This window comes from Haematobia irritans, chromosome 1 (assembly GCF_050003625.1).
Source record: "Haematobia irritans isolate KBUSLIRL chromosome 1, ASM5000362v1, whole genome shotgun sequence".
In the NCBI taxonomy this organism is placed as follows: domain Eukaryota; kingdom Metazoa; phylum Arthropoda; class Insecta; order Diptera; family Muscidae; genus Haematobia; species Haematobia irritans.
The window spans coordinates 221,747,722-221,769,349 of NC_134397.1; the positions used below are offsets into that span (position 1 = coordinate 221,747,722).

General features: G+C 34.0%; 2 protein-coding genes across 2 annotated transcripts in view; one reads left to right on the plus strand and one right to left on the minus strand.

Annotated features, from left to right (window-relative positions):
• Nucleotides 1–21,151, plus strand: part of ChAT (Choline acetyltransferase) — a 64,170-nt gene extending 43,019 nt beyond the window's left edge. The window contains exons 2-6 of the mRNA XM_075292885.1: nt 8,554–9,533; nt 9,594–9,716; nt 15,938–16,142; nt 16,202–16,402; nt 20,714–21,151. Coding sequence (XP_075149000.1) covers nt 8,554–9,533; nt 9,594–9,716; nt 15,938–16,142; nt 16,202–16,402; nt 20,714–20,911 — 1,707 coding nt within the window. The 3' untranslated portion in view covers nt 20,912–21,151. The remainder of the gene's footprint in view (nt 1–8,553; nt 9,534–9,593; nt 9,717–15,937; nt 16,143–16,201; nt 16,403–20,713) is intronic.
• On the minus strand, nt 1,680–7,602 carry LOC142219888 (uncharacterized). Its single transcript, XM_075288653.1, has 2 exons — nt 7,455–7,602; nt 1,680–2,618 (listed from the first exon to the last, which is right to left on the minus strand). The coding sequence occupies exons 1-2, from the start codon at nt 7,600–7,602 to the stop codon at nt 1,804–1,806; spliced, it is 963 nt and encodes a 320-aa protein (XP_075144768.1). The 3' UTR covers nt 1,680–1,803.
• Nucleotides 21,152–21,628: the final 477 nt, after the last annotated feature.

Below are 21,628 nucleotides of genomic sequence, written 5' to 3' on the forward strand. Positions count from 1 at the left end.
AAATAACATTTTGACAAAATTTTCTATAGAAATAAAATGCTGTCAAAATTTTCTATAGAAATAAAATGTTGTCAAAATTTCCTATAGAAGTAAATTTTTGACAAAATTTTCAATAGAAATAAAATTTTGACAACATTTTCTATAAAAATAAAGTTTTGACAACATTTTCTATAGAAATAAAATGTTGACAAAATTTTCTATAGAAATAAAGTTTTGACAACATTTTCTATAAAAACAAAGTTTTGACAAAATTTTCTATAGAAATAATATTTTGACAAAAATTTCGATAGAAATAAAATCCTGACAGAATTGTCTATAGAAATAAAATATTGATAAATCTTCAATAGAAATAAAATGTTGACAAAATTTTCAATAGAAATAAAATTTTACAAAATTTTCTATAAAAATAAAATTTTGACAAAATTTTCTATAAAAATAAAGTTTTCACAAAATTTTCTATGGAAATAATAAAATTTTGTTTTTTATTGTTGGTTTGTTGTTCAATCATATTTGTTGTTTTGATCTCAGCTTAAAACCATTGCATTGACTAAACTACAAGAGTAGCTTAACCAACAGAGGAAAAGAATGTTTGTCAAATTTATTTTGGATATACGCACGTTTCGGAATTATCACATTCCTCATCTTGCAGCATCCACCTCTACTTGCAGCAAAACTATTAACCAATTATCTGAATAAATTCGGGTTATTCACTAAACCCAAAGTGAATTACACTTGAACTTTAAATAATAAAATTTTGATAAAATTTTCTATAGAAATAAAATGTTGACAAACTTTTCTATAGAAATTTTGACAAAACTTTCTATGGAAATACAATTTTGACAAAATTTTCTATAGAAATAAAATTTTGACAAAATTTTCTGTAGAAATAAAATTTTGACAAAATTGTCTACAAAAAAATTGATAAAATTTTCTGTAGAAATAAAATTTTGACAAAATATGCTATAAAAAAAATTGACAAAATTTTTTGTAGAACTAAAATTTGCAAATTTTCTATGGAAATAAAATTTTGGCAAATTTTTCTATAGAAATAAAATTTTCATAAAATTTTCTATAGAAATAAAATTTTCCCAAAATTTTCTATAGAAATAAAATTGTTACAAAATTTTATATAGAAATAAAATTATGAAAAAAATATCTATAGACATAACATTTCACGAAATTTGTTATAGACATAAAATTTTGACAAAATTTTCCATCCAAATAAAATTTTCAAAAAAATAAAATTTTGACAACATATTCTATAGAAATAAAATTTTCACAAAATTTTCTATAGAAATAAAATTTTGATATGTTTGGGGTGATCATATTCCTCCCCTGGGTGAAGCATCGCTCCACTTTTGTGGCCCTGTTTCATTTGGATTTTGCGACTCATTTTCCTGGAACCATTTTTATGCCACCTGGAAATTATGGATACATTACAATTCCCGTGATTCAGGGAAACTTTTATCCTTTATATGGTTAAAAAAAATCAAGATTTCATTTTCGGCTTTCTACTAACCCTCTCAATAGTATAGTAAGGAAATTTTATCAAATCTTTTGTTTTATTTTTTTATTTTTAACAAAAACACTCCCAATATATATTATTTATTTGTATTTTTCTTAGATATTTATGTCCATGTATGTATGTGTATCTCCATTGCATAGTCTTTATTTTAAATAAAAAATAAAATTTAAATGTTCTAATTTTCGAAGAAAAAAAAATATCTGTGCTTTAGCAATGTTAAATGTAATTGAATTAAAATTAAGAAAAATTATCAAAGAAATAAAAATCACCCCATCAATCTATTCTTTTTTGGGAGATTTAGGGGATTTCTTAGGTGCTGGAGCTGGTTTCTTTGGTGTCTTAGCTGGACTCTTGGAGGGTTTCTTGGGTGATTTTTTAATGTCTTTAGTATCGGTGGGCTTTTTCTTCTCACTCTTAGTGGGCTTAAGGGAAGATTTTTTCTTTTCCGCGGTGGGTTTCTTGGGCATACCTGGTTTCTTAACACTTTCCTCGGCGGCATTGGGGTCAACCACTGGAGGTGTTGGAGCTGGAGTTGGTGGCATGGGTGGGGCAGGTTTAACAGATTCAACTGCAGCCTCTACTTCATTCTCTTTCACTTCTTCGGTTTCTTTGTTGTTGTTGTTGTTGTCGCTATTGGGAATCAATACCATAGGAGGCTTGGGAATATCCTCGTTTTCCATTGGTGGAATTTCAGGCATAATTGGTGGTACAGCTTGATGATTTACTTCACCGAAAATTGGTGGACGATTAACAATTTCCAAAGGTCTAAAGGCATCTGGATGGTGGTTATTATGACTGGGTAAATGTAAACCATTCAATGGTGATGATGTAGGCAATATTTCCAAGGCTGGAGCTGGGATATATTTTGTGGGACTGGTACAGACTTGCAAGACAAATGTAAAGACCTCACCAGGATTACAGTTCATAACCATAGGTCTTTCGCCCACACGATGGCAGACATAGTATTCGGCATTGCTTTTATAACTGGGCCAGCGTATGCCCATTTCTTCGTGAGCACATTTTAAGGCATAATCCCTTTTTGAGGCCTGAGCCGTGGCAAGGAAACCAAAGGCAATCAAAAACAGTCCAGTAACTGAAAAATACATTAATTGAGAAAAAAATTAGGAAATCCCGAATAATTTCTTTAGGAATTTATACACACAGAAAAATATTACTTTGCTCCGAAATGAAATTACATTAAAGGCCAAATAAATCCGAATATACAGGAAACAAACCAACGATTATCACTAATCACTGTTATTTGCCTCTAATAGAGACCCTTTACAGAAAATTCTTGAAGAGCTTGAAGAAATTCGAAATTTTCTTTTCGAAGCAAAGGATTTTTTTTGTTGTTGGCGTGTATCCATTAATATATCCATGGAGTATCCTCTTTCTCACTCACCTTTCATCCTTCCAAAATATACGTTGCTAAGTGATGAATATGATGAACTGATTCCATTAACTTGATCAATATCATTATTTATACTTTTCAGTATATTTTCATATCTTCGCATCTTGGAATCGAATCGAAAAATCACCAAATTTCGATAAGACTACAAAACAAAAATTTCCCATCTTGATTGTGAGGAATTTCGAAACGAAAAACAAAAATTAAATAGACAATTTATATATGAGTGATTTGTTATCTGATATCTTTTACATATTTTAACAATTTTGGTAATAAGAACATTCAGATAGCAAAATTTCTATTCGAATTGTATGTAACTCAATACTTTGAACTTTTTAGAAATTGTTTTATTTTTTTTCTTTGTATTTCAAGGTCTTCAAAGCATCAAAACAAATACTTTACAAGATTGATATTAGGTCAGTTTTATTTTCAGTACTCAATACAAAATTTGTATGAGTTAACCACAATATTTTTGCTCTGGAATTCTATCCAAAACATCTGATTAGCAGGTAGCACTAACTATTAGTTATTCTTCTTTGAATCGAACAGATAGATCCCTAAAAACTTCCTTATTTTAAAGAAGTCGCATCCTTGGCTCCAAAATCCTTAGGGGAAGGTCCAAATTTTTCAGTCAGCAAGTAAGCTTTTTTTTGTGAATGAACTTTAAAAAAGCAGGAGTATTTTTTTTTCTCTCCGGACCAACAATCTACGAAATTAGTGCTATAGGCATTTATGCTACAAAAAAGGAAAATAAACATACGCCAATGTTCGGATATCCACTACAATTCCACAATTTCCACTATTCACGATAAAACTACGAACGTGAAAATTTTGTGTCCTGAATACCACGATTTCTTCAAACTTCTCAGATCAAATCAGCAAAAATAAATCAAAAGACGTTTTTAATTAATTATTTTTTAAATATATATATTTTTTTAAATAAATGTTAAAAAATCCAAACATTTTTAAGTGAGCACATTTTTATCCCCAAAAAATGTACATCCATCGCAGACATAATTCAACTTTGGCCATTTCAACCTTGCTCTGCAAAATTTCCCAGGTGCAAAAGTGCAACGGATTGAGATAAATTAAATTTAAAATTGATTATTTTTTTTCAAATTCAATTAAACATGTAATGAAAACAATTTCGGCAATATTTATTCTGTGTACACTAATAGAAAAAACTAATTTCCAAAATCGTGAACGGACGGTAACAAAATGAAATGGAAACGTTCACGAAAAATCAAAACGAAATGTTCACGATTTCATGAACGCATTTCGTGTTTCTTTGGCCAAGAAAAATCTTAAAATATTCGGTAGACGTTCTTAGCGCGTATGGAGCAGACAATCCAGATTCGAGTCCCGGTAGCGGAATTATTTTAATTCGAAACCATTATGGTTTCAGATCATAAACGTTGATTGTTATTTTACCAACCAACTCGGCTAATTATAGCTTATGGAAAGCTACACGACAATTTAACCAATCCACCCCCAGTATACCTCCAATTAAAAGTAAGAATGGCGTTTGGATTAACAAAGGAGCTGAAAAGGTGGAAGTATTTGCAAATCACTTCTACGATATTTTTAAACTGCCGGAAAGAAAATCGGATAATGAAAACATAAGTAAAATTGAAAAGCAAGATAGTCTTAAGATTAAACCTGTTACACTGAAAGAGTTGCAAAACGTAATAACAAGAGATCTAAGCGCAAAAAAGGCACCAGGCTACGATTTGATATCGGGCACAATATTCAAGCATCTCCCAATTCTAGCAAAACAAAAGTTACTGCACATAATAAATTCAAGCTTTCGTTTAAGATATGTCCCACTGGAATGGAAAGTGGCTGAAATAATTCTAATTCAAAAACCAGCAAAACCTGAACACGAGTTAACATCGTACTTTATTGCCTGTTATGTCACTTTATTGCCTGTTATGTCCAAAATTTTTGAAAAGTTATTATTGAAAAGACTCCAAGTTATCATATGTAATCGAAATCTTATCCCAAATCATCAATTTGGGTTCAGAACTGAACATTCGACGATACAGCAAATTCACCGAATTGTTGATGTAGCTGAGAACGCTATCGAAAACAAATGTGTCTGCTCCGCAGTATTTCTGGATGTAGGACAAGCACTTGACAAAGTCTGGCATGAGGGACTCTTATGTAAACTATACAATGATCTCCCAATAGAGTCTTACGAGCAGGGCTGTGGAGTCGAGCCAATTTTGCTCGACTCCGACTCCGAATCCAGCATTTTTCATCAGCTCGACTCCGACTCCGGAGTCGACTCCGGGTAATATAACTAAATCTCATTTTAATACCACTAATTTGTAGTTCTATTGTGGGGGTACCGTAAGTGGATCGATATAAAGTATCGTATTTATTTATGTGTGCAAAAAAGGTCTTAATTTCACATTAGATGTCAATTGAACTCTATATTTCAAATTTAGGGCAATGTTTAATAAATAAAATAATGATATAAATACCCATCATAATATGAGAAGATACCAACAGTATATGTATTTGTGGACCAAAATTATTGATACTATCTCAAATCCTTTAAATTTGCTGCGGGCTATATAAAGGTTTATATTCCCATATGCATGAATTTGAATCTGAATCGATTTAGACAAAATTGTATATACTTCTACAAAATCTATGTACTTAAAATTTAAATCTTACGTTATGGGACGTAACACACTTTTAACAAAAAATAAAAATGCAAGGAAAGTCTAAGTCGGACGGGCCGATTATAATATACTCTGCACAACTTTGTATTTAGATGTACATTTTGATAAAATCTCAAATCAGACTTCTACAAAATCTCGGGCAATATTTGGGAAATATTTATAATTGTTTAGACAATTTCGCATAAATGACTTTATGATTCATTCATTGAAAAATTTGAAAATTTGAGTCATTTCTACAAGTTTTCGACTTAGCAGTGAGTATCAGTGAGCATACACTTTTGGAAAAATTTTTGTCTAGTAAATAAAATTTCGACTAAATTTTCTATAGAAATTAAATTTTTGACAAAATTTTCTATAGAAATCAAATTTTGACCAAATATGTAGAAATAAAATTTTGAATAAAATTTTTATAGAAATAAAATTTGGCAAAATTTTTTATAGAAATAAAAGTTTGAAAAAATTATCAATAGAAATACAATTAAAAAAAATTGTGTAGCAAACAAAATTTTGCAAAATTTTCTATAGAAATAAAATTTTGCAAACTATTATATAGAAACAAAATTTTCTATAGAAAAAAAATTTTGACTAAATTTTATATAGAAAAAAATATTTCTATAGTAATAAAATTTTGAATACATTTTTTATAGCAGTGAGTATCAATGAGCATCAGTAAGAAAAAAAATTTTGAGATAATTTGCTATAGAAATAAAATTTGACAATTTTTTCTTATAGAAATAAAATTTTGAAAAAATTATCAATAAAAAAACAATTTTTTATGAAAAAAAAAATTTATACCAATGAGCATCAGTAAGAAAAAAAAATTTTGAGAAAATTTGCTATAAAAATAAAATTTGAGAATATTTTCTTATAGAAATAAAATTTTGAAAAAATTATCAATAAAAAAACAATTTTAGAAAAATTTTTGTGTAGTAAATAAAATTCTGCAAAATATTCTACAGAAACAAAATTTTGACTAAATTTTCTATAGAAATAAAATTTTGACCAAATTTTCTAATAAAAAAATATATTACTATAAAATTTTGGCAAAATTTTCTATAGAAATAAAATTTTGACCAAATTTTATAATAAAAAAATCTATTACTATAAAATTTTGGCAAAATTTTCTATAGAAATAAAATTTTGACTTAAATTTTTATAGAAATAAAATTATCAATAGAAATAAAATTTTGAAAAAATTTTTGTGTAACAAACAAAATTTTCTATAGATATAAAATTTTGCAAAATATTCTATAGAAACAAAATTTTCACTCAATTTTCTATAGAAATAAAATTTTTACTAAATTTTCTATAGAACAAAAAATATTTCTATAGTAACAAAATTTTGAATATATTTTTTATAGAAATAAAATGTTGACAAAATTTTTTATAGAAATAACATTTTGACAAAAATTTCTATAACAAACAACTTTGAAAAAATTTTCTGTCAATATTCCACATATGTATATACCCTTAAAATAAAATTTAAAAAAAAAAATAATTTCAATTGTTCGAAATATTTCAAATAAATTGATATGGGCATTAAAATGGATCGATCTAGCCCATCTGCTAGTCTAACATTCTAGGAAACATAAAAAGATAGCCGTAATTGGAAGTTGATTTTCATTTACAATCATGCTGTACAGTGATCGAATGAATAACGCAATGGAAACTAATTTGCGTAAAAACTTGCTTAGTTTCAAAAATGTGAAGTGTTTTAAAAAAATTGGTTTAGCCGGAGTCGGAGTCGAGCAAAATTTTTACGACTCAGACTCCAGCAAAATCTTCAGACTCCGACTCCAAGACTCCGACTCCGGCTCCACACATTGCTTACGAGATTTTAAAATCATATCTAAGTCAACGACATATTCGTGTAAAAATTGCAGATAACTATTCCACGCTACGTTCAATAAGAGCTGGGGTTCCACAAGGTAGTATCCTTGGCCCAATATTATATCTACTATATACAAGAGACATTCCATGTTCTGCAGATGCAACGATAGCTACCTTCGCCGACGATACGGCAGTTCTTACCACGGCAGAAACAGAATTAAAGGCAACCACAAAACTTCAGGCTGTCCTGTCTAGTATCTTAACGCCGCTAAATATTTGGATATGACACTAGACGCAAAAATTAAATGGAAAGAACACGTAAAGAAAAAACAACCAAGAAATTAAAATGAAATTCAGTCAGATATACTGGATGTTTGTTGACAACAGAATATCGATTAAAAATAAAATTCTCGTCTACAATCAAATTATTAAACCGATACGGTATACAGCTTTGGGGCTGTGCCGCAAAACAGGATGTGGAAATAATCCAAAAAACCCAAAATAAAATCTTACGAACTATAGTCAATGCTCCCTGGTATATTCGAAAAAGCGATCTGCATCGAGACTTGGGAATAAAGATAATTATTGAGGAAATAAGCCTAAATGCACGAAAACATGCATTAAAGTTACAGTGTCACGAAAAATCGGATCTTAACAAAATATTCTTCAACCATGCGAGGACCAGAAGACTTAGAAGGACTTTGCCTATGGATCTAGTCAATTAATATAATTTGAACAAACTAGACTATAGTTAAAGGACTATTTCTTACAAAACACTCACTTTACTAGAAGAATTGCACTAGTATTTATTGTAAATTAGCATAAAATTACTAGATGAGTTGTTTACTCAGTCGTAATAAAAGTCGAATAAAAAAAATTGACAACGCATGGTATCATTCTATCGTTACCAGACTGACACCGTCCAATTAAATAATGGAAGTTATTAAAATAGCAAAATAGGAAATGGCTTTTGACATCATATGGCAACATGTGGTTCCTCTTTTCATGTTAAGCTTTAACTTTTAACTTTTGAACTACTTTCTTTCCACGCATATACCCTAAAACTCTATTAACATCTCATTTCATTCTGGTATTTTCAGGCTTACTACTATTGGCTAAATGACATGTACATGGATGTCCGTTTGGCACTGCCCATCAATTCCAATCCGGGCATGGTATTTCCACCTAGACGTTTCGATACGGTCCATGATCTTGCTCGTTTTGCGGCCCGCATACTTGATGGCATTCTGTTGCACAAAGAAATGTTGGATACCGATAAACTGCCCCAAGAGAGAGCCGCATCACGTGAAAAGAATCAACCCCTGTGTATGGCTCAATACTATCGTCTGTTGGGCTCGTGTCGAAGGCCAGGCATTGAAAGAGATTCCCAATATTTGCCACAACGAAAATCCGATAGTCATCATGTGATCATAACATGTCGCAATCAAATGTATTGTGTGGTCCTACAGGCCCAAGATCGTGGTAAACTATCGGAAAGTGAAATAGCTTCACAAATCCTATTTGTTTTGAGTGATGCCCAATGTTTGTCAGCGAAACCACCACCATTTGGTTTGTTGACAGCCGAGCCACGATCGCGATGGGCCGAGGATCGAGCCACGCTGCAGCTGGAGGAACGTAATCAACGCAACATTGATTTAATCGAAACAGCACTCATTGTATTGGCTTTGGATGAACCGATACCGTTAAATTTCAATGCTCGTGGTTTTGCGGGAGCCACACCATCACAGCACTATGCCGGTGCGCGAGATGAAACCAATATGGCCCATGAAATGTTACATGGTGGTGGTAGTGAATACAATACCGGTAATCGTTGGTTTGACAAAACCATGCAGATCATTATCTGTACCGATGGCACATGGGGTCTGTGCTATGAGCACTCAACCTCAGAGGGTATAGCTGTAGTACAACTTCTGGAGAAGATCTATAAGAATATTGTAGATAATCCCAGTGATGACAATGGTATACCGCAACATCATTTGCCTCCACCCGAACGTTTGGAATGGGATATTGCTCCCGAGATACAAAGGCGTTTTGTAGAAGCCGCTGTCAGTGTGGATAAGTATGATTTTGCGCAATGGAGTCTGAAGGTTTTCGCAATCTAATTTTCTTCCATTTCCAGGGCTATTGACAATTTGGACTTTTATGTGTATCGCTATAAGGGTTATGGTAAAAATTTCATTAAAGCCTGCCAAGTTAGTCCTGATGTCTATATCCAATTATCGCTACAATTGGCCTACTATAAGTAAGTGAAATTTTGTTTGCTCAAGAAGTTAAATCGGAAGATTTAACTTCAAACTCTTCACGATATAAACCAAATTTGTCATATCTCATTTTGGACATAATATACCTTTATATTTCAAATTTCGGGACAATTGAATAAAAATTGATGTCGAAGAATTCATAACAGATTGTTCTATATAAGAGAGTTATAAATTCGAAAATTTCAAGCAAAACGGAAAAAAACTTCAGGGGTGTCTAGAAGTTCAAGAAATCAAATCCAGAGATCGCTCTATATGAGCCCTATACCAAGACATAAACCGATATGATTACATAGACATATTCGACAATCATATTTGTGGACCAAAAATTCCACTATATTTCACCTTTCTGGCATAGAAATTTCGGTACTTAGAAACCCAAGACCATAGCGTTCTTATTAAAGGGATTGAATTGGAAGATCCACATCAAAGAGAGAGGACTGAGAAAGCCTTCAGATGTTTGGCACTGTGTAGAAGAGAGGTGGGCTCTACCTGGAGCCTGAATCCAAAGGAGACGCATTGAATATATGAGAAATAAGTGCAACTTAGAAATTTTAAAATGGGTCCCATGGGCGGACAATGAAGACCACGTCAACCAGAACCATAGAGACCTATAGAGATCAAAACGAAAGCCACCATGGCTACGATAAGATTGAAGATGTTGGCATAATGGACGGAAACACAAAACATAACGAACCATCAAAGGATAATAGGGGAGATAGTGGTTGAAATGGCGGATGGGGCGACAATCCATGATCGTGTAACTGAGATGGCCATAGCTGCCGAGTGAGACATTTTGACGCCATTTTGAGCGCAAAATAGATACCAGAGGGAAATAACTGCTACACCGATGGATTGAAGATGGGTAATAGGACAGGACTGGGCCTATATGTGTGGAGGACCCAGACACAGAGATCCTATTCCGATGATCGGGCAAAAGTGTGTGCTAGGCAATACCAGCCAATACCGTATTGGCAATACCATGCCAATACGGTTCGTGATCGAACCGTATTGGCATGCAAACGCATCAACGAGTACTCAGAATATGATATGATCCGCATCATATGGGTGCCAGAACATGATGGAATAAAAGGAATCATAAAGACACATTAACTGACGAAAAGACCTAGGACACATAGGGAGTGAACTTAGAGAACGCAAAAACTAATAGAGCCAACGCGAACCGAATTGGATGAATGGGCACGTGAGACGCATAAAGAGATGAAAATACTATAGGCTGATCGGGAAGAAAATACTGAAGATCTACTCTAGGAGAGTTGGACGATAGTCACGTGGCCTTGTGAATATTGATCGGACACCTAGAATTGAGAGCATATCTGCGCCGAAAAGGAAAAGCAGAGGATGGTACATATAAGGCGTGTTTTGAGGATGATGAGTCCTTGGAACACTACCACTAACACTAATACTGAAGATCTACTCTAGGAGAGTTGGACGATAGTCACGAGGCCTTGTGAATATTGACCGGACACCTAGAATTGAGAGCATATCTGCGCCGAAAAGGAACAGCAGAGGATGGTACATATGAGGCGTGTTTTGAGGATGGTGAGTCCTTGGAACACTACTTTTAATACTAGACAGATAGTTAACCATATAGGTGAAGAGGACCCAACCCAGGTGGGAGACAAATTAGGGAATTCGTTAGAGACACAGAGTTCTTGGAATAAAAGAAGGGTATGATGGAAAGAAGAAATTAGTGCGCACAGCAAGCCGAAAACTGGCTTAGGTGTATGTCAGCCGACAAGCGGAATCGTTTATTCAGCATAACCTAACCAAACCATATTTGCCTTGATATTCTATTCCGAACATTTCATCAGTTCAAATTAGGTTAAATTTTGAGAAAGTGACATTTTATCAGTTGATGTCAGTGTTGTTAATTTTTGTAAAAGTTCTATAAATGCATTTACTCCTAAAACCTTACAAACCGAGGTCCTGATCATAAGCGTAGAAAGGCCTTCATGCCCACTTCAGAAACATTTAGTCCCCCTTAGAATTTGAAAACCAATGTACGATTTTCCATTCTATATTAGTAGTGTAGTATAGATAGAGGGACTATAGCCCCCCCCCCCTGGCTAAAGTTGTCTACATACGGCAATGGCCCAAATGAAGGCGAATATGTTCCTTAAGCTACACTCCTGCAACCTGAAAGAAAACCAAGTATATATGGCCGTAAGTTCGGCCAGGCCGAATCTTATGTACCCTCCACCATGGATTGCGTAGAAACTTCTACGAAAGACTGTCATCCACAATCGAATTACTTGGGTTGTGGTATCTTAAATCGTTTTCTAAATTGTGAGCTAGTCCATACGTGGTATATATTACAAAAAGGTATGTGAAGGTAAGTCAACAAATAATTACGAATCGATATGGACTTTTGCACGGTACGAGGGAACCAGAATTGAAATGTGGGGGTCGCTTATATGTGGGCTATATACAATTATGAACTTGATATGGACCAATTTTTGTGTGATTGGGGATCAATTTATTTGACGGCTATATATAACTATAGAACGATATGGACCTAGCTAGGCATGGTTGTTAACGACTAGCACAATGTACCAAATATCAACTGACTCGGATGAAATTTGATTCTCCAAGAGGCTCCAAAGCCTAATATCGGGATCGGTTTATATGGGGGATATATATGATTATGGACTGATATGGACCACTTTTGGCATGGTAGTTAAATATCATATACAACCACCACGTACCAAATTTCAACCAGATCGGATGAATTTTGCTTCTACAAAAGGCACCGGAGGTCAAATCTGGGGATCGGTTTATATGGGGGCTATATATAATTATGGACTGCATGGTTGTTGGATACCATATACTAACATCACGTACCAAATTTCAACCGAATCGGATGAATTTTGCTCTTCCAAGGTGCTCCGGAGGTCAAATCTGGGGATCGGTTTATATGGGGGCTATATATAATTATGGACCGATTTCGACCAATTTTTTCATGGGTGTTTGAGGCCATATATTAACACCACGTATCAAATATCAACAGAATCAGATGAATTTTGGTCTTCCAAGAGGCTCCGGAGGTCAAATCTGGTGATCGGTTTATATGGGGGCTATATATAATTATGGAGCGATGTGGACCAATTTTTGCATGGTCATTAGAGACCATATGCTAACACCATGTACAAAATTTCAGCCGGATCGGATGAAATTTTCTTCTCTTAGAGGCTCCGCAAGCCAAATCTAGGGATCGGTTTATATGGGGGCTATATATAATTATGAACCGATGTGGACCAATTTTTGCATGGTTGTTAAGGACCATATACTAACACCATCATTGGCGGAGCTAGAAATTTTCTCTGGGGGGGGGCTATGCCCCCCCAAACACCCTTCAAAATTTTGTCGAAATTTCCGAAGCGATAAATTACGCCTATTGATAAAACTATACATCCTCAATTTTATTGCGGTGTTAAAGGCAATATGCAGCAAAATCAATCAAAAACAAAAAAAAAACTCAATCACAAAAATTAGTTGTATCAATTAATTTTTTAATTGGCTTTGATGATTGATACTATCATTTTTTTTTATTGAATACATTTCAATTAAAAACAAGTAAGTAAAGTCTAAAGTCGGGCGGAACCGACTATATTATACCCTTCAACACTATGTAGACAAACATTTGTGTTACCATCTCAACTACTTAAAATTTGCTGGGAGCTATATAAAGTTTTGCATTTCCAGATACAAATACTTTTAATGGAAACAATTTTTTGTACTTCTACAAAAACTCTAGAATTAAAATTTAAATCGGCTAACGCCCTGGGATGATACACAATGTTAGTAAAAAATATGGGAAATATGAAGCGAGAGAAATTTTAATGCAATTGTACAAAAGAGATTTTTAATTTTTCAGGCGATACATATGTATTCGAGATATAGGACAATTAGAGTAATATTTACAATTTTTGCTACTCAGCAGTGGCGATTTTACAAGGATATTGGTTAGATCTCGCCAAGATATGTGTAGGCCGACTTGGAGCCTTATTTAAAACTCATCCGTTCTGTGGAAATTTTGGCATCGCAGTGTGTAGGATATGGCTAAGATATGGGGAAATCATCACAGAATTTTGTGTAAACTGTGAGAATTTTGGCCATATTTGTATTCTCTGTGGAAACTATCCAGTCAATTGGAGGAAAATCCCATTGAAAATGGGTCTAAAATATGAAACAGTCGACCATATTTCCCCAACTCTGGTGTACGTAAATATGGGAGCTATATACAACCTGAACCAATTTTGACTTAATTTGGCATGCATAGTTAGAATAATAATTCTGCTATCTATGCGAAATTTCACGTAAATGGGAGTATAACTTTGGGCCCCCTGGTCATATGAGTGCAAATCGGACGGGAGATATATATGGGAGCCATATCTAAATCTGAATCGATTTCAACCAAATTTGGCACAATTACCTATACTACTAAACGTACTCCTTGTGCGAAATTTGAAGCAAATCACGGCAAAACCCTGGATTTTGAGGCCATATAAGTTCAAATCGGACGAAAGATATATAAGGGAGCTATATCTAAATGTGAACCGATTTCAATCAAGTGTACCAAGCATTGGTAGAATGCCAATTCTACCCTCTGTGCAAAATTTCATGAAGATCGGTAGTAAACTTTGGGCTCTGTGGTCATATGAGTCTAAATCGGACGAAAGATATATATGGTAGCTATATCTAAATCTGAACCGATATTTTGCAAGATTTGCGAGATTCATTAAATATTTGGATGTACAGTATTTCAAGAAAATCGGTTGATAAACACGCTAACTATGACCACATCGTAGATAATTATATATGGCAGCTATATCTAAATCTGAACCGATTTTTTCCAAAACCAATAGCAATTGTCTCTGTCTCAAGAAACGGCCCTATGCTAAATTTGAGGACGATCGGACTTAAATTGCGAGCTGTACTTTGTGCACAAAATTACATATACAGACAGACGGACGGACAGACAGACAGACGGACATCGCTAAATCGACTCAGATTTTAATTCTTACCCGATCGGTATACTAAAAGATGGGTTTATGACCACTATTTCTTGGCGTTATATACAAATGCACAAACTTATTATACCCTGTACCACAGTAGTGGTGAAGGGTATAATTAATTAGATCAATTAATTTCATGGTTGAATACAAAAAATATTTTATTGTGTGTTGGAGCCGGTTCCACGACACCGCTATAAATAATCAAATAGCAACTTACCATTATTTAATATAACAAAAAATAAAAGCATTGCTTTAAGTATGTGTTTGAAAAATATTTTATTTAAAAAGCAAAACATAAACTTAACATATTCATCGTGTATAAAAAATACTAAGAATAAAAAATTAAATAAAAGGCAAAAAATAAATTGAATATTATAAAACGTCTATCTTCGATTAGTTTTTAAAAATTCTGTGAGAACAGAATACAACGAAGCAACTGTTGAGAGCAGCGGTGCCAACTCTGTGGATTTTTCGTGATTTTGACGATTTTAGATGGTAAATTGGGCATGTGACGATTCATGATTTTAATCAACGTAGTTATAAATTGACTATTTTTGAAAATGTGCGTCTCAAGTTTCCTTTTAGTGTTTTTATTACGTGTTTTTAGTTGTAACGTAAATATCAATACTAAAAAATATGCTTAACATACTCTCTCTGCCACAATCTTAATTGGATTAAACACATCGCAAAGCTTGAATTAAAATATAAAACAACTGTAGCTTTGATTATTCTGGGGGGGGCAAGAACTATTCTGGGGGGGTATAGCCCCCCCCCCCAGCACCCCCCTAGCTACGCCAATGAACACCATGTACCAAATTTCAGCCGGATCGGATGAAATTTGCTTCTCTTAGAGGGTCTGCAATCCAAATTTGGGGGGTCCGTTTATATGGGGGCTATACGTAAAAGTGTACCGATATGGCCCATTTGTAATACCATTCGACCTACATCAATAACAACTACTTGTTCCAAGTTTCAAGTCGATAGCTTGTTTCGTCATATAGTTTTGCACTTTTAATGTAAATTTCTGGTGGAAAAAATCGAGGAGACTACCCACCTTAAGAGTCAACTTAATTATTTTTTTACTTTTATATATAAATGATATTTTGTAGTACTATAAGAATGGTATATACAAATTTAACTTGTTTTTTTAATCTTCTTTTATCCAGGCTTTATGGACATTTAGTGGCCACTTATGAAAGTGCATCGACCAGGCGTTTTCTATTAGGTCGTGTTGATTGCATACGGAGTGCCAGTACCGAGGCTCTGGAATGGGCCAAGGCTATGTGTCAAGGTGAAGGCCCTAATGTACCTCTCGAAAGTGATCGTGAAGAAGAGGAAGATTCACGCAAGGTGAAATTTAGTATATATAGCGTAAGTATGAGAGCAAGGTTTAGAAAATTGTGAAAATTTTTGTACTCTCCATTTTATAGCGTGATCACTTACGTGAACTTTTCCGCTGTGCTGTGGCCCGTCAAACTGAAGTTATGGTCCAAAATATTCTAGGCAATGGTATCGATATACCTCTATTGGGCCTAAGAGAAGCTAGTCGTGAAGTTACTGGTGAATTGCATGAACTTTTCACCGATGAATCCTATGCCATTTCTCAATGTTTCCTTTTATCCACCAGCCAGGTAAGATTTTCATGTTGCACTGTCTATTTAAAATATTTTTTTTTTTATTTTTCACCACACCAGCACTTGATGTGAGCACTTTTGCACCAGAGTATAGTAAAGTATATGCTAGTTTATACTCACATATTAGCTCTTCTTTATACTACGTTCACACTATGCCCAAAATCGAAGTATGTAGGTTTCGTTTGAAATCTCTACTAGTTTTGGTGAATTTGTACTTTGAGCCAGCTCATATTTGTAATGTAAATATGAGCTGGCTCAAAGTAGATTTCAAGAAAATCTCATTCGAAGTAGATTTCACTGCATTATACAACAGTGCTGTACTGTACTTCACTTTTTGCAACACTGTGATTATTATTTTATTTTAGCTGTATGAAGATGTATATGCGTGTATACATTCGATATTGCTTATTTTTCCACATTTTGGGGAAATCTTTATTTTTACAAAGTAAAGGTCGGAATTTGAGTTTTGGTTGCTCCAATCTTGAGTTCAATTAGCTCAACAGTTATATTTTTTTTAATGAAATAAATATATTCATAATCAACTAGAACATACTGCTATGTTTGCTTTCTCTTTACACAAGGTGACTAATATGTTACTAAAGCGCTATAGCTTTTTAATTTTATTACTCAAAAGCAAAGAAATTCAGAAATCACATTAAATTTTATAATCACCCAATTTAAATAAATTTAATAATCACTCTACACGAAAGTGGTTCGGCGGTAATTTCATCCATTTGCCACGGTGCCTCGTCGTCTTGAGATCAAAGACATTTTTAGTGCCAACCTTAATCCCCAAAATGCTCCAGGCAACGGATGATAAAGTTCACACTCTTGTACTTTGTTTAATACCATTGAAGCAAAATAAGTATCGTTCATAAGTTCAATTTCAAGCAACCTATTTATTATCCCTGTCCCAGTCAGGGTGGACGGGGATGCGTTGAAACGAAAAAAAAAACTTATTTGAAAAAAACTTATTTTATAAGTTATTCTTGGTCTTGGTTGCGATTATCGTGGGTCCTATTGGAATGTCTACCAAAGGCTTCCATACTGTCATTAGGTTATTTTCGAGATAATATTCTGCATTTCTCTTTGGCAAGTAAACGATCATTCAACTGCTCAATTCGATATAGCTTCACATCTAGAAAATTAAATTACGTGGTCACTTTCGTGCAAGCGAGGTAACTATTTGGCTCTTTACAGTCCAACATTTTTTGTACATCGGCGAGCTCTAGCACTTCTTTCAACTTCAATGGCTTTAGACCAAGCTCATTGTACTCTGAACGAATCTGTGGAATACCCAGAAGGAGGCGAGATAGACACATGTCGTTTTTGGCAACAGGGCCTGTCCCTGAGTCGATCTGTCTATCCGTCTATCTGTGAACAGATATAGCTCCCATAAATATATATGTCGCCCGATAGGTACTTATATGGGCCTAGAAGCCAAATTTGATATTTCTCTCATATATGTCACTTATATAACATTTTGCTCTTGAAACATGTTTTGGGTGATCATATTCCTTCTCTGCATATATGACCACAGAGGCCAAAGTTTTACTCCGATTTTCGTGAAATTTTGCGCTGGAATATAATTAACATTAAATTTGAACATTGATTTGAGAGGGTATCGAAAATGTATATCTACAAAGTGAAGCAGGGAATAATATAATATAGTCGGCCCCGACCGACTTTATACTTTTCCTACTTGTTTCTCAATATGTTGTTGCATTCATTGTTCACCTCACGAGCAAGTTTTCTGCAACTACGGTGTGGATTTCGATCAAACCTGAGCTTCATTTTCGGATGATTTCTGGTGTTGTGTCCTTGTTTCATCCAATTTTTGGACGCGCGATGTAACACTGCCAGTGTCGCGAAACACCAAGAGCGATGGTATCAGAAACAAACGACATAAATGCGGGAGTGCTTTGGCGAAGCCTTTTGTGGTTTTTCAACCAAATATAGAGAAGAAAGATCAACATGTTTTTGTTAGCTTGTAAACAATAAAATGTCACAGACACTGGATTAAATCTAAATAAACATGAAGTTGGTTGCAATACATATCGGCCACACTGTAGGCAATAAATCCGACATTCGAAATTGAACGAAATCTCCATGTTTGCCTGTATGAACACTCGAGATTTGCTGTTTTCCAATTGAAAATGTTAACTTTTCGATATTTTTTAGTTTACAGGTACTATTATTATTTTAACAGAAAATCAGCCGCTGAGCTGTTGATTTATTTTGATTTAAATTTAGATGGAAACAAACAATTTAGTTCCATTAATTTTTCTTGTCTTCTAAAATATGTGAAAATACATACAAGGCTACAATGAAAATTACCACAAAAAGCGAAATTTTGGTACTAAATCCACAGTTGTACATAAGAGTATAGTGGATGGCTGCCACCAGATGGGAGTCACCGTGGTGCAATGGTTAGCATGTCCGCCTTGCATACACAGGGTCGTGGGTTCAAACACAGTTTCGACCAAACACCAAAAAATTTTTCAGCGGTGGATTATACCACCTCAGTAATGCTGGTGATATTTCTGAGGGTTTCAAAGCTTCTCTAAGTGGTTTCACTGCAATGTGGAATGCCGTTCGGACTCGGCTATAAAATGGAGATCCCTTGTCATTCAGCTTAACATATAATCGGGCGCACTCAGTGATACGAGAGAAGTTCACCACTGTGGTATCACAATGGACTAAATAGTCTAAGTGAGCCTGAAATATCGGGCTGCCACTATACCTAACCTAACCATAGTGGATTTTGAAAGAGATTATGTGGAAATCCTTCACGACCCAGCTGATAACAGGTTGGCTGACAAGTCCCCGGTCTAACAAAGGAAAACACATTTTTTTTTTTGTTAAAATTCGTTTTTATTATTCATCATAGTTCCCTTCAAGAGCGATACAACGATTATAAGGACCTTCCAATTTCTTGATACCATTTTGGTAGTACTCCTTCGGTTTTGCCTCAAAATAGGCCTCAGTTTCGGCGATCACCTCTTCATTGCAGCCAAATTTTTTCCCTGCGAGCATCCTTTTGAGGTCTGAGAACAAGAAAAAGTCGCTGGGGGCCAGATCTGGAGAATACGGTGGGTGGGGAAGCAATTCGAAGCCCAATTAATGAATTTTTGCCATCGTTCTCAATGACTTGTAGAACGGTGCGTTGTCTTGGTGGAACAACACTTTTTCCGCGATTTCGACCTTCAAACGCTCCAATAACGCCATATAATAGTCACTGTTGATGGTTTTTCCCTTCTCAAGATAATCGATAAAAATTATTCCATGCGCATCCCAAAAAAACAGAAGCCATTACTTTGCCAGCGGACTTTTGAGTCTTTCCACGCTTCGGATACGGTTCAACGGTCGCTGTCCACTCAGCCGACTGTCGATTGGACTCAAGAGTGTAGTGATGGAGCTAGGTTTCATCCATTGTCACATATCGATGGAAAAATTCGGGTGTATTACGAGTTAATAGCTGCAAACACCGCTCAGAATCATCAACACGTTGTTCTTTTTGGTCAAATGTGAGCTCGCGCGGCACCCATTTTGCACAGAGCTTCCGCATATCCAAATATTGATGAATGATATGACCAACACGTTCCTTTGATATCTTTAAGGCCTCTGCTATCTCGATCAACTTCATTTTACGGTCATTCAAAATCATTTTGTGGATTTTTTTGATGTTTTCGTCGGTAACCACCTCTTTCGGACGTCCACTGCGTTCACCGTCCTCCGTGCTCATTTCACCACGCTTGAATTTTGCATACCAATCAATTATTGTTGATTTCCCTGGGGCAGAGTCCGGAAACTCATTATCAAGCCAAGTTTTTGCTTCCATCGTATTTTTTCCCTTCGGAAAACAGTATTTTATCAAAACACGAAATTCTTTTTTTAAAAATAATATGCATTTAACACTAGCGACGCCATCGATGTGTCAGACCGGGGACTTATCAGCCAACCTGTTATTTGCCTACTGAAAATGTACTGCAATCTATGTGAATTTCAGTCAAAATCCTCTTTAAGAAGATTTTGTGTTCCTAGTAGGAAAATACTTTACGCTCATTTAAAAATGCACTTTTCATTTAATTTTATTCAAATAAATTTCATATTTTATATAAAATTTTCAGTACTTTTGCACTCACATATTGTAAGCACTAAAAACACCACACTAGCACCATTAAATGTATAAGGTAAACCAGCTAAACTCAGAGCACTGTGGCACTACGCACAAGCACTAAGGAGTAAATTGTAATTTATAATTGAAATTTAATTTAAAATGCCTCAAACTCTAAAACAAATATTTAGGTGGCATCCACAACCGACAGTTTCATGGGCTATGGACCTGTAACTCCCAAGGGTTATGGTTGTTCCTATAATCCACATCCAGATCAAATTATATTCTGTGTTTCAGCATTTTATGAATGTGAAGATACCAGCGCTTCACGTTATGCCAAATCACTACAAGACTCTTTGGATATAATGAGAGATTTGTTACAGAATTAAATCACCAAACAAAAATGTCCAGAGAAACAAATTGCAAACGAAATTATTTGAATTTAAAAAAAATATATATATAGAAAAACAAAATATCCACTTCCTTCACATTTTCCAGAAAGCCTAAACCGAAGAAGCAAGAAATTTAACAATAACAAAACATATCATAAAATGTACCTTGAACATAAAAACAAAATCGCAACATCAGAAAACAAGCAAATAAAAATATTTAATGAAAAAGAAGAAATACAAAAAAAAAAAAGAATTTTAGAAAAATTATACAAAAATATAAAATTGAAAAAATATAAACCAAATATATATATATATAGTATATACAACAATAAATAAAAAGCAACACAAAAATTATTGAAATTACAAAAAAAAATTATATATTGAATGTTATAAAATGCATCTAAAATATAAAGCAAATTTTAATCGAGTAGGGAACTTACATACATACATCAGCATTCATATGCATATAGACACATACATATATACATCTAATTGAAGTTGAATATAGAAAATGTTTTAGAAAGAATGTTTTAAATGAAATTATTCAATACAACAAGAAAAAAAAGAGAAAAATATATAAAATGTTATAAATATTGTAATAAATTAAATCGTACACAAGCACACTCACATCCCAAAGACTATAAACAATTTAATAGGTATACATATACATATACATATACATATACATATAATTAAATTAGAAATGAGTCAATG